Consider the following 13,891-nt stretch of genomic DNA (forward strand, 5'->3'; position numbering starts at 1 on the left):
TGAATTGTATTTAATGTAAAACAAAATGAAATGAAAAAACACGAAACGAAATACCACGATATAAAGTATACTCGGAATAACTTATCTACGAAATAATAGTCTACGGTTTGATTTTACTTGTATCGATTATTCTACGATATGAACTGTCGATGAAATGAAATTATTTGAAACGTTGCCTTTGAAATAATATTCGAACAAGTGTCTGTCGGCGATTCAAGGGTAAACCCTGTGAAGCGCTTGAATCACTGAAGAGTTAACTTGGCCTGACAGAAATGCAACACTGTTAAGTATCAACTTACAGCAGTTAATAATAGGCCATGTAAATAATTGCCCAAAGCTGATTTAAATTGATGAATAGAATGCTTCTGTTTTAGCTCTTGAATTTCTTATTTGCAAATCGGAATTTAAACTAATAAGCAGTTATTATAAGCGGTATGTTTGCAATTATCGACAAAATATAATTACTAAGTTTGAAGCTCAACGGTGTCTCAACTCAAGTAAAACTTAAGTTAAATATGAACCTAATTTATGTACTATCAGTACACAAAGTCAGTAGTTTTATTCAAAATTGCAAAGGAACTAGTTTTGCTGACTACAACGTTACTAAATATTTACTATGAGCGCAACTTGGGACAACACAGTCAAAATATCATCAACCCTTTCGTTCTCGTATTACTCGGTCGTACTTGTATTATTTATTATATTTCACCTCCGTAGCTTGTACCTATACTAAAACTTTTCACGCCAATTTGACAAATTCCTTCATTAAAAATTTTACAATAACTTGTCAAAACATCGATGACAAGTCAAATGATATGAAATATAAAGCGTTACAAAAATTGTCAGTGTCAATTCCAATAATTTAAATCTTCAAAAATTAAATAAAAATGCAACGAAACAACGTCATGTCTCTCGACGCAATGCAGAAGATCATCAATTCGTTCAGGCAAGTCGAGCGAAAGATAGACAGACTGCAAGACGATTTTCTTACTCAAAATAAAACGCTGAACGACCTTCGCATCATGGTCGGTAACCTCTCCGGTTTCCACAACAACGAAGACGAAGACATTAGGAACAAAATCGAGAAATGCGACATGAGCCACGCGTCTCTAAAGAGAAAATCCCCAGGACCACCGAAAGTTGCTAAGGCGAAGAGCTACGAACCAGTTATTGCGAAATCTACTTTCGGTTCGAAACGTCCGCTGAAAATGAAGAAACCCGAAGCTCTTAAGAAATCTGCCCGCGGACGGAGCGCGATTAAAGCTCTTATTAATAAGGAATCCCCGATACGCGACAGAGGCTATACCACTAATCTTACAAAATTTTAGCTCCTAAATCTACGAGAAAACACGTACAAATTTCTCTTTATCCTGTTGAATTCTTTTAATGCTTACTGCATGGGAAATTGCAGCAACAAAACCGCAGGCGCTTTTTATCATATCAAATCTAACTTCAATAGCCGAAATGGGAATCTACCAGTTTATAATCATCTACTTATCTATTTTACTGTATATTTGATATGAAATAAATTATTAAGAAGAAATAATTAAGTCTTTTTCTGCTGGAAGCGCGTAAGGTGCATTAGGGTAATTCCAAATGACAAATGCTCGGATAATTCCGAAAGGAGAATCTTAATATGATAGAAATACTGGTGATTTTTATGCGACTTTCCTAATTAGATGACTTTCGGAATTACTCTAATGCACTTTACATAGATTTGCAGAAAAATCTAAATCTCTATATCTACAGGTCCTATTCGGAATTTGTGAAAAAACTTAGTAGTTGGTAATTTTAATTTTTATTATTTAAAATAGTTTCTTTCCCTATTTAAAATAGTAACAACCGGCAAGGCAGTAAAACCGTTTAGCGATTATTTAGCCTAGGTCCACATTTTCAAAAGAGCCATTTGCAAAGAATATTTTCCAATTTACAAATGATTAAATAAACATTCTTGACATTATGAAATATATAACGAAAAACTAATGATACTTATGTATGCAGACATTAGCAACAAAATATATTATTATATGAGACCAAAAATATAGGCAGGTAACTGTAAATATTATAATTGCAAATTATTGCGATGCTCTAATATTTCCTGAAACGGAGAATACTCCTCGCAAGAGTCATCAAAATCATCAAGGACGTGTCTGCAAATGTCAGGCCCCGTAGCCGAATGGCATTTCTCCGACGCCAAACGAAAGCGATACGCCGCTGGCTCTGTCGCGCCAATACGCAAGCGCGATAGAGATAGATATCTACTAGCGCTTCGTTTCGTGAGCGTTTCGTGAGCGATTGTGCCATTCGGCTAGCCACCCTGGTGATCATGTGTATCTAATACTTAAGCCCTTTTAGTATTATAACAATACGAATCTTGATATATTTGGTCACAGAAGTCTCATGATTGTCATAGTTATTAATTAAAATGTAATTAATATTTAACAGGAACATAATCTGAGTATTTTCTTACTCTTTGATAATAACATAATAATACAAAACCTTGTTTAAGCTACAATCAACAATAGGTACAAAAAAAATTAACAAATTTTTCTCTTAAGAAACCTTTGTCTTCTTAAGATGGGCTTTTACGCCTGATTAGAATTAAATGTCAACGAAATAAAAAATAACTTAAAATAGATTAATACTTTGGCAAACCAACTTTGTAAGCAATTTTTTTTATAAAAAAACTAAATCTTTTACACATGCAATTTTCAAATTTGGCAATATTTCTACTGACAAAGCTGGCTTGCCAGAATATAGTATACAGTCTTTGACATCTGCAACACACTTTAAAAAATCTATTTCTTCATTTTCTTCCTCTTTTTGGCTCTTCAGAATCCTCACTATGAACTCGTTTCCTGTCACTCTTACTCATCACATGGGCTTGGTGAACAACTTCATGAGGAGTCTGCAGTAATGCTACACCCAACTCCGGCATATTGTTCTCACAAGCAAAGCCCATAAACCGGTGCAGGCCTTCAGGGGTCACCGTTTGAACTATCTTCATAATACACTCCGACTTGAGGTTCTCAAACAAATAGCATCTGGCAAGCATGAGCAATGAGCACAGACCATCATCCGGCAGAATACCTAAGTATACATAATCCTTTAAATGCTGTATTGTCTGGTCTGTCACATCTTTTTCTCCAATCTCGAAATCTTTCTTGTCAATAAAATCTCCGGTTTGGAACAGTGTCTTGAAGAAATCACTGTGTGTTAGCAAGCAGCTCCTGTGGAACAGAATAGGATTTTTGCTGCCTTTTGTACTGACTTTGATATCAGTTGTGATTGTATCATTATACAGCTTGGAAAATGTAATAACTTCTGCTTTGCTCACAGCCATACTTACTTCTAGGAGAAGATTTGAATTGCTCTTTAATTTAGGTAGTTTACCCACTTCTATCCATTCAGTCCAGGTTTCAGGACAAATTAATTGCTCCGAGTAGTTAAAATCATTTAACTTCATGTTTAATTTAACAGCAAAATCTTTCACTGTGTCAGATTTTTTATATGACATGAAGACCAATAGTCCTATTTCTCCATCACCATAGCCATAGCATGGGCTACCATCACTACCCCTAGTTGTATCTTGCTCAAATTTAAAACGTACTTGAACTACATCATCTATTTTAAATTCTGCTGTGTATGGATCACCTCTTCTTTTAAAATTAATTGAAAATGTAACTTTCAGGAACTGCCCTTGCTCTAACGACTTGTATGATCTGAAAGCAATAAAGGTATAAAAATATTTAATAAGTATATCGTATACTAATACAATTATTTACTATGAAACTTATGTAGCTTCTTTAACATAAACAACTGCAGGCGGGTTATACAAACCCCCAAGGGCCTGAATTTGCCAGACAAAAAAACTAATATAACTTATTCATTTTACAAAAAAGGTGCGTTCGAATTTTAGTTAATATAAAGCCTCTAGACACCTGTCGACCTCATTTCAAAAACCTGGAAATATTAACACTAACCTCTTTGTACATCTTTGAAGTCTGCACTTTCGTAAAACTAAACAGCTCTTTCTTCCTTTTAGCAAAAGACCGACATGCCAAACCATTAAACCTCCGCCAAAATAACCACCTTTCACTGCCCACATCTACTTTAAAAATATGTCACTCCGGACCACATATGATGTGCATAAAAATCTTTAATAAACTTCCTCAATCTATAAAACAAATAGACAGTATTAAATTATTCAAAAAATCTCTTAACACATATCTAATAAGCAAAACCTTTTATACATTGCAAGAGTTTTTTGATGACAGAATGTTTAATTAATACCTATTATAACAAAATTAAGTAGCTAAAAGTATTATTAATAACTTGTAAAACCTAATTTGTAATTTATTTATATACCTACTATTAAGTAGTTGTAAGATTGCTGCGCCCTTGCAGGGTCATATTACTCCCACATGTTATATGTTTGTAATATGTTTGCAATAAATGCTTTGTTTGTTTTGTTTGTTTAATTTGAGTATAGGATTTTGAATGTTATCAATTTGAGGCACTCACAAGTTAAAAGTAAATTAAAAATATTAAAATTTACTTACACGTCGAGAGGATTCATTATCACAAGTGGACAAAGATATTCGTTGCACTAGAATTTTGTCTTGGCACTAGTTAAATTCTCATAAAGTTATAGCTCCATTAATTAAAAGACAAATATAATATATAGTTATCAACTGAAAACATTGCAGTTGATGACTTTAACTACTGTACTTTACAAACAAATTAAAAGAATAAAAAAATGCAAATTAAGCTAGGAACACACTACGCGGACGTCCGTCGTGAATCGACCGCGGACGGGAATCTGGACAAAGGAAATACACATAACCGTGCAAACTATCGGTCGACGGACGCGGACGTGGCCTTGAGCGCACGGACGTCCGATCGAAATCTGGCTCTCTGGATGTTTTGTTCCGTGCACACTGATAGGTCGCGGTCGCGGTCGTTTTACGACGGACGTCCGCGTAGTATGTTCCTAGCTTTAAATGCAACAAAAACAGTGTGCATGCGCAACTGCAATTTTTTTATTATTGTCATATAAAGAGATAGATCTATAGATGCTACAATTTGCAAACGATTTATTAGGCCCCGCGCACACGGAGGCAACAGTTGCTCGGCGACTTTCGTATTTGTATGAAAAGTTGCGTCGCCTCGTGTGCGCACCTTCATACTAGCCCATAGACCGAGCGACGGAGACAAAACAGTTTTGTCGCCCGTGTGCGCGGAGCCTTACTGCGATTTTTCAGTGGATCAGCTTGAGGCTCTATAGACGTTTACACGAGACACACGGCCAAAGAATATAATACCAAATACTATCTTATACTTTTAAACGAGCAATTCTTGTATATTTATTTATTTATTTATTTATTTATATATATATTTATTTACACTGACGATCTCGGAAACCGCTCTAACGATTTCGCAGAAATTTGTTATGTGGGGGTTTTTGGGGGTAAAAAATCGGTCTAACTTATCCTTAGGTCCCGGAAAACGCGAATTTTCGAGTTTTCATGCGTTTTTCTTCGCGCGCCATCTCGTGTGCATTAGTTGTACTGTTAAGACAGAATTCTTTCGGTCGATGTAAGTACTATTTATTGCAAACACTAGATGGCGACACAGGTCAAGGCTAAAACGAATAGAAAAATACAGTATTTGAGTTTTTGTGGCGAAATGCGCGCCATCTCGTGTGGAGTAGTTGTGTTGTTAAGGCTGAGAATTCTTTCGCTCGATGTAGGTACTATTCATTTTTGAACTAGATGGCGACACATGTCAAGGATACGAAACAGAACCGAGCGAAGCTCGGTTGCCCAGATATTATACTATAATACGTGCAGCTTCTGACGTTTCCTATACAATTGAGCGGCAACAATTTTACTAGCGCCATCTAGCGGTTCGAGTTGATCAAAGTAGTTGTTCAGACTTTTATTTGAGTAAATTAAAATAGAAAATGCTATTACTTGATCTACTTTAACATTTTTAGACGGAATAAAACAAAAAAATAAGAATTTGTAATTTTTTTTAATTTTATGCTGTATGAAACTTAACTATTTTGATCAACTCATGCCGCTAGGAGCGCTAGTGTGCCTGTTGCCAACTTTGGCACCGAGCTGCACGTATTAACTCGTAGAGTTTACATAGTATTTGATAATACTCACTATGCACACGGCATGCGAAATGAGATCATTTTCTTTTATCGGTGCCTACTCATGAAAAGGCAAATCGGCAAACGGCAACTCAGCAATCACATGGTCATAAAGTTAGCATCAACATGACAGATTTAGCTAGAACTGCTAGAAGAAAAATACATTAGACAAGTTGACGAATTTGTGTTAAAATTGAATTGAAAACAAATTGTTACATCTGTAGAGCCCCATTATACTGATGGCAACACCACAACAACTGTCAAAATGTTATTTTTTTATCACTGTCAGCTGTCACCACGCTGTCACTGTCAATAGGTCAGTACTGTCACTCACTGTCACTGTACGGAACGGATCGGTATCGAGGATTTTAGCCGCAATGGGAGACTCTGCTGCCGACGCAATCAAGGATCTTAACATAAACGACAAGGCAGGGCTTTAAACAAATTCATTCCAACCTAACCGCCATACTTTTAATGCACTGAGTGATGTTAAAGTTGTTCAGTTTACGTAGAGTCAGCGTGCGGGGAGGCTATGCCACATGGGTAGGATTTCGTCATCAAACTTGAAGACCCAACATAACAATAACCCATAACGTACCTAGATGTTGCAATAAAAACTTTAGTATTACATACCTTTGGTTGTTTGAAAACTGCTTATTATCTTGTGCACTTTTATATCGCTTAACCATATTTTTAGGTAGCCGATATTGCGTTCTTTAGTAACTTGTAATTTGCAAATACTACTCATTAAACATTTTTATGTATATGTAATAATATGTATTCCAATATGTAGAAAGTTACTTTCCACCAATTTTCAATGATACATGTACAAAATTGCATCTGTGATTGTTATATTTTATCTAACATTTTATCCTTAATATCATTCTCATGTGCCTCTCAGAGTTCAAGTAATTTCCTATACAAATTACCTGATAAACAGGCTTTACTTCAAATAATAAACCAACACTAAAAAAAAAAAAATACTTTACCATCTTCCTGAATTAATTCTTTGTGTATTGAAGAAAGAAAAATACCACCATTCAACTTCAAAATATTGTTTCAGTCAAAAACCAAAGCAATGAAGGAAAAAAAGAAGAAGACTGAAGACTCTGGCGGTGTCTCAGAGCTGAACCCCTGGCCCGAGTTCATTCAAAAGAGGATTACCCTATGGGACAAGTACAAAGTGCAATACACCGAGGAATTGGCCAAGAAGCCTGATGTCAGTATTGTTGTTACGCTGCCAGACGGGAAGACTGTTGAGGCTAAAGCGTGGAGGACTACGCCTTATGATGTGGCCAAGGGAATCAGGTAAATAGGTTTAGTTTTTGCTAAGAAGGTAAGTGTAGTGTTTCCCAAATATGACTCTAATAAGACCAAATAAAAAAATACCAAGTTACTTGAGATACTAAGCTGGGGCATTCCATGAGAAAATTGTAGCACTGCATCTTATAACTTCAGTCAAATAACACTGAGTGTCATGCACATGAACTTGTTGAGAATGACCTAGCTAGAATATAGCTAGTGGCAGTTTTTTTACTTTAGAAACAGAGGGCACTACCTGCAGCCAACAGCATTGTGTGTGTTAATTTGGTTTTCTATATTTTGTATTAAATTACTTAGAATATACAAATTTAATTTTTAAATTTTCCTTGAATCTTGCTTGACACAATGTTTATATGTCAAATGCTGTATTTATTTGTTTGCTTGTGTTAAGCACCCCTAACTAGTAAATTATGTTATTTAATGCTCCCAAGCGAGTTTTGGAGTCAGTTGTAAGTATTCAAAATAAATTATTGACAGTTAAATTATCAGTTATAGTCTATAGGCAGACAGAGAGTAGAGTAAAATATGATGCAAAGCATATGACAATTATACTTCATGATGTTGTAAAGTTTAGATTAATAAGTCACTGGTTAGAAACTGATAATCAAAACATTCAAAACCTGCAAAACAATCGAAGAAAAATTATCAGACTCAAGGTTTTTTCTTGTAATTATAAAAAAAAAAAGCACTTTTGTGGGTTGGTTTATTTCATGAACATCGCTAAAGGTTCCAAGCAGATTGGATCCACCATACATAAATAATATAATTTTATACCAGAACAATTTTTTATGCAATACCAGAGGAATTTTCTAGCTAGATTCCTAGGTACACCTACTGAAAATAAGTATGTGTACCTAGGAATCTAGCTAGGAAATTCCTTATTATTCTTCACAAGCATTCCTATAACCTTCTCTCTGTTTCAAATGAGTAAAACTCCAGAAGTAAATTGACCATCCTTTTCAGCCAAGGCCTGGCCGACTCCACCATCATAGCTCGAGTGAACAACGAGCTTTGGGACCTGGACAGACCGCTGGAAGGTGATTGCAAGCTGGAGCTGCTCCGCTGGGACAACACTGATGCCCAGGCTGTGTTCTGGCACTCTTCGGCGCATATGCTGGGAGAGGCTATGGAGCGGGTGAGTGTCTACACCTGGACAGACTTCTGGAAGGGGATTGCAAGCTGGAACTTTGCTACACTGATGCCCAGGCTGTGTTCTGGCACTCTTCAGAATCTTCAGATCTTAAAATTTATATAAACCCTCATATCAAGAAGACCTTAAAGTTATTGCTTTTAGAATGCCAGTGGAAAACAATAAATAGTAAGCAGGCACCGGTGCCTAAGGACGCCTGCTACTCCAAAGATGCTGTTGTTGGTTAGCTTGAGCTGATTTATTTATATTTTTATGTCCAGGTATATGGTGGGTGCTTGTGCTACGGACCGCCCATTGAAGAAGGATTCTACTATGACATGTACTATCCCGAGAAAGGAGTAAGTTACTTGTAAATACGATCACATCATACGATCATAAAATGTATAAATCCATAATCTCAACCTCTATGGTTGTTGAGAAAATACAGATTTCAAAGAGTCATTAATCAATTAATTTAAACTGAGAGCATGTGAATTAAATTAAATTTTTTAAATAGGCTATTTGACAGGAAATTTTATAACCATGTTTTTTTAAACACTGATTTAAACTTTCACGATTATTACACATAATTATTTTTAAAATCGGGACTTAAATGCGTATGACTACATATTAAACTGTCCTCCAACGTTTCAGGGACAGCGTGGTCTCGGAGAAGACAACTCGATTAAGTCCCGATTTTTATAATAATTACATGTTTTCTTTTCCAGATCTCATCCACAGACTTCCATGTGCTGGAAGGTCTGGTAAAGAAGATAGCCAAGGAGAAGCAGCCGTTCGAACGCCTGGAGTTGACCAAGGAACAACTGCTGGAGATGTTCGACTATAACCCGTTCAAAGTGCGGATTCTTAATGAGAAGGTAAATATAATTTTATTACTTTTAGTTACACGGTTCTGGAAAAGAGCTGCCCAGTTTGACCGCGAGGCTGGCTAGGGAATGTGCTTAGTAGCAAATGCCAAAAGAGATAGACCTTGCAACCTAAATGGTCGTGCACTGTGCGGTTTCAGTGGAAATTCCTCCCGTGAACGCTCCGGCTGTGGAATGAGCTCCCTGCCGAGGTATTTCCGATGAACTGCATGTTGCATGGGGTTCTTCAAAAAAAAGTGTACAAGTTTCTAATGGGTCGGCAACTCGCATTTGACACCCCTTGAGTTGCAAGCGTCCCATAGGTTACGGTGACCGCTTTCCATCAGGTGGACCGTATACCTGTTTGCCACCGATGCCTGGTATAAAAAAAAGAACATATTGAGAGGCCATTTCAAAGACTGCGTCAAGAAGGACATGGCTGCCTTATATTCCTGAAAATAATATATAACCTACCCTAACCACAAAATTAAAATTTTGAAAAACCCCCGACCGCGACATAGTGGACCGATTTTCATGAAACATGGCTAACAACACTCCCGACTAACTCAGCTTTCAGACAAAAAAAACTAAATCAAAATCGGTTCATCCGTTCGAGAGCTACGATGCCACAGACAGACACACACACACAGACAGACAGACATACACACAAACAGACACGTCAAACTTATAACACCCCGTCGTTTTTGCGTCGGGGGTTAAAAAGAGAGAGCTAGCTAGTTGAATAATAGTTCATCGCTTGGCGACGAAGTATATCGCTTGCGCTATCATCGCGTCTCTTTTATTCACACGGGAACTACTATCTTTTGTTCGTTTCTGTCACCGATAACTCAAAGCTCACTCGCTTTTAGTGGAACCAGTTTCCTACATTAAGGGCGTTCCCTGCGCCAACGACCTTCGATTTGAATCCATTGATATTATGATGTAATTATTTTTAAAATCGGGACTTAATCGCGTATATACATATTAAAACTGACCTCCAACGTTTCAGGGACAGCGTTGTCCCCGTGGTCTCGGAGAAGACCCGATTTTAAAAATAATTATGTGTAATAATCATGAAAATTTAAATCAGTGATATTATGATAGTTTCTAAAGCCTATCACATTAATAGCATCGTCTTTGAACGAAATAGTATCTCATAATTACATGACAGCTGATTGTTTCTGTGTTATTTGGCATAAAATTTGAACAATTTTAGGGCCAAAATCTGTTTTTTGGTCATAACTTATGTTTTAATTACTTTAAAATTTTTAGAAAAGTCAACGGTAAATCAGAACATGTCGATTTCATGTATGTACAGTCGACCAAAAATGTGGTTTACCACCCTACGGTTGAGGTTCGTTTGAACGTCATGAGACTCATGAGACAACAAGGTCGATTTCCCATTGCAATAATATTGTCAGTGACAATTGCTCTGTCTATACATATATGATACTTACGTCATGCCATGTGTCAAGTCAACCTTAGCGATCGTTAGAGCTCGCAGAAATTTTTGTCAAAACTGGCAGACCACTTTCTTGGCCCACTGTACCTAACAATAAAACCCTTCAATAAAATCAAATTTCGATGAAAGTGTAAAAAAATAAGTATTTTTTTGCTCCAAAATATAGCTCTTAATAATAGAGATCAAAGATTGAAAAATCGATGGCCGCTGGTTTTATAATTCTATCTGTAGTGCAAATTTAGGAGTTTCGACTCAAAACTTGTCAAAAATCGATGAAAACCGTGTGGAGCCCCTTAATATACCAAAACTACTAAACCTATTTGTCAACAGGTGAACACACCTACCACCACTGTGTACCGCTGCGGACCGCTCATCGACTTGTGCAGGGGACCGCACGTCAGACACACGGGCAAGGTCAAGGCCGTCAAGGTCACCAAGGTATGTGCACTTGTACACTATTACAAGTATTCTACCAAGTGACCACACTACCACTGTGCCGCTTATAGAGTTGTGTCGGGGACTGACGTTAGGCACATGGAAAGGTCAAGGCCAGGTATATTCACTACTAGATGGTGGTAGACGGATTACTATTATATAGATGGTGGTGATGGTAGATGGATTACCAGGTGAACACACAACGACTCTGTACCGCTGCGGACCGCTCGTCGACTTGTGTCAGGGCCCTCACGTCAGACAGACGGGCAAGGTCAAGGTCGCCAAGGTCACCAAGGTATGTTATTTAGATATATTCTATCAGGTGAACACCACGACGGTGTACCGCTGCGGGCCGCTTATAGACTTGTGTTGGGGCCCGCACGTCAGACACACGGGCAAGGTCAAGGCCGTCAAGGTCACCAAGGTATGTTATGTAGATATATTCTACCAGGTGAACACCACGACTGTGTACCGCTGCGGACCGCTTATAGGCTTGTCTTGGGGCCCGCACATCAGACACACGGGCAAGGTCACGGCCGCCAAGGTCGCCAAGGTATGTTATTTAAGGACTGATTCGTAACGAATTTGACAAATTCGAAACTGTATTATAGGTCCCGAAGCCGTCCGAATCAAAGTTTGTTTTTCTATTATGTGTTAAAAATGTATTCAAAAATTATTATTTATTAGTAAATTCATCATTCTCCGTTTCTCCTTGCTCATGTGGTAAGTTTTGTTGTATGCCCTCCATCATACATCCGACAGTGTTTTTTGACACATCCTTACTTTTAGTCCTATCAAGGACTACCTTTCTTTTAAATATTTTGGTTGCTCATCGTGGGTGTCATTTTAATGAACGAATTTCTCGGACACTACATCCTATAACGGTTAATGGATCAATACTGTGGGACTTCGTTAAATCAAGTCTTTCGTCCCGATTTCGAGAGAACTGGCTTTAGCAAGCTGCTGCCTTCATAAATATCATGGATGATATCCAGCTATTGTCAAAATAAAGTTGAAAGATTGTATTATTAAATAAAATCTGCTGACAGATTCTTTCAGCAATTTTTGCTGTAGATTTCTCTATCGAAAAGTAACCAATGCCAGGTAACTGATACCGCATCAACTTAATTCCTGGTAAAGTAGATATTTGGACACACGTCTTCATTTTCATTGTTTCACGGGAATCGTAAAGAAATTGCCTTTCAGATATGGTATAATCTTGGTTGCCAGGTAGTGTTGAAAATTATTTAAATGCAAGTTTCGTCAACAGAAATCAAGATTTTGACAGCAGTTTGTCGCCGAATTATTTTCAGCGTTCACTTTAATTTTATTTATCTAGTTAGTTGAAATTTGCTTTTAAAAATGATTTTAAATATAATAATTTTGTGATTCTGGCAATTTTAATGGTGGAATGATAATACAAAATAAACTAGAAATTATCCAAGAAAAAGCATTCTGAATTTGTCAAATTTGTTACGAATCAGTCCTTAGATATACTTTAGCAGGTGAACACCACGACTGTGTACCGCTGTGGACCGCTCATCGATTTGTGTCGGGGCCCTCACGGTACACACTGGCAAGGTCAAAGCCGTCAAGGTCACCAAGGCAAGTAATTATTTAGCAATTTGACTGTAGGGCACTTTTACACCGCATTAAATATTTTTTAGTTTACACAATAATTAGGTAAATTGCCAGTAACTGGCCCCATCCAATAACAGACCCCCATGTACTAAAAATGGACTTGAAAATGGTAACCAGAATGCGAGTTATCGAGAGGCGGTCAATAATAGAAACTTTATACCAAAATTTAAGTAGGTATGCACTATATTTATAAGTAAAGAGAATTAATTTTTAGTATAGGGTAGTTACTGGCCGCTGGCAACCAAGAAGAATTGTTGAAAACTAAGGCACTGGTCCCTCCGCGAGCTAGTAAACTATGAGCTATCGGCTATAAAAACGAACAAAAGATAAGCACTCCCGTATAAATAAAAAATACACGTCGAGTAACTATAAATATCGCCGTGTCTCTTTTTTATTTATACGGGAGTGCTTATCTTTTGTTCGTTTTTACAATCGATAGCATATGTGCTATCGATTGTAAAAACGAACAAAAGATAAGCACTCCCGTATACTAGCTCGCTTACTAGCTCGTGGTGAGACGCTGGGCGGAAACTAGCCCTAACTGACCCTCGTGTTTCAGAACTCAGCAACGTACTGGGAAGGCAAAGCCGACGCGGAAAGCCTCCAGCGTATCTACGGAGTATCCTTTCCGGAGCCCAAACAGCTCAAGGAGTGGGAGACGATTCAGGAAGAGGCTGCTAAGAGGGACCACAGGAAAATTGGCAGGGTAAGATATAGACCACATCTTAGATTTGTCACCCAAAGAGAATGCAAAAGGTTCTGGGCAAGGTTTATTTAATTTAATTTAATTTAATTTATTTATTACATCAGGTAACAAAAGACCCATTTGGTTAACATTAAAATCACATACACAAACACTTAAAAGTAACAATCAC

The 13,891-nt window shown here is 37.3% G+C and overlaps 2 protein-coding genes across 5 annotated transcripts in view; one reads left to right on the plus strand and one right to left on the minus strand.

Moving 5' to 3' along the window:
- Positions 1-2,323: 2,323 nt before the first annotated feature.
- On the minus strand, positions 2,324-4,759 carry LOC125234594. Of its 3 annotated transcripts, XM_048140896.1 has the most exons (3): positions 4,563-4,759; positions 3,350-3,722; positions 2,324-3,230 (listed from the first exon to the last, which is right to left on the minus strand). In XM_048140896.1, exons 1-3 carry the CDS (start codon positions 4,577-4,579, stop codon positions 3,207-3,209), a joined length of 414 nt encoding a protein of 137 aa, XP_047996853.1. In that variant the 5' UTR covers positions 4,580-4,759; the 3' UTR covers positions 2,324-3,206. The 3 variants fall into 3 exon arrangements, with proteins under 3 accessions (XP_047996853.1, XP_047996851.1, XP_047996852.1); XM_048140894.1 differs by having other exon boundaries at positions 2,324-3,722; positions 4,563-4,746; XM_048140895.1 differs by lacking the exon at positions 3,350-3,722 and having other exon boundaries at positions 4,563-4,745.
- Positions 4,760-6,482: 1,723 nt separating this feature from the next.
- Positions 6,483-13,891, plus strand: part of LOC125234483 (threonine--tRNA ligase 1, cytoplasmic) — a 34,333-nt gene continuing 26,924 nt past the window's right edge. Inside the window, exons 1-7 of one of the 2 annotated variants that reach the window (XM_048140740.1) lie at positions 6,483-6,588; positions 7,224-7,468; positions 8,447-8,618; positions 8,894-8,971; positions 9,341-9,490; positions 11,271-11,378; positions 13,576-13,722. In XM_048140740.1, coding sequence (XP_047996697.1) covers positions 6,538-6,588; positions 7,224-7,468; positions 8,447-8,618; positions 8,894-8,971; positions 9,341-9,490; positions 11,271-11,378; positions 13,576-13,722 — 951 coding nt within the window. In that variant the 5' untranslated portion in view covers positions 6,483-6,537. Of the gene's footprint in view, positions 6,704-7,223; positions 7,469-8,446; positions 8,619-8,893; positions 8,972-9,340; positions 9,491-11,270; positions 11,379-13,575; positions 13,723-13,891 lie in introns of both variants that reach the window. The other variant, XM_048140739.1, reaches the window with a different exon arrangement.

This window comes from Leguminivora glycinivorella, chromosome 16 (genome assembly GCF_023078275.1).
Source record: "Leguminivora glycinivorella isolate SPB_JAAS2020 chromosome 16, LegGlyc_1.1, whole genome shotgun sequence".
Classification (NCBI taxonomy): Eukaryota; Metazoa; Arthropoda; class Insecta; order Lepidoptera; family Tortricidae; genus Leguminivora; species Leguminivora glycinivorella.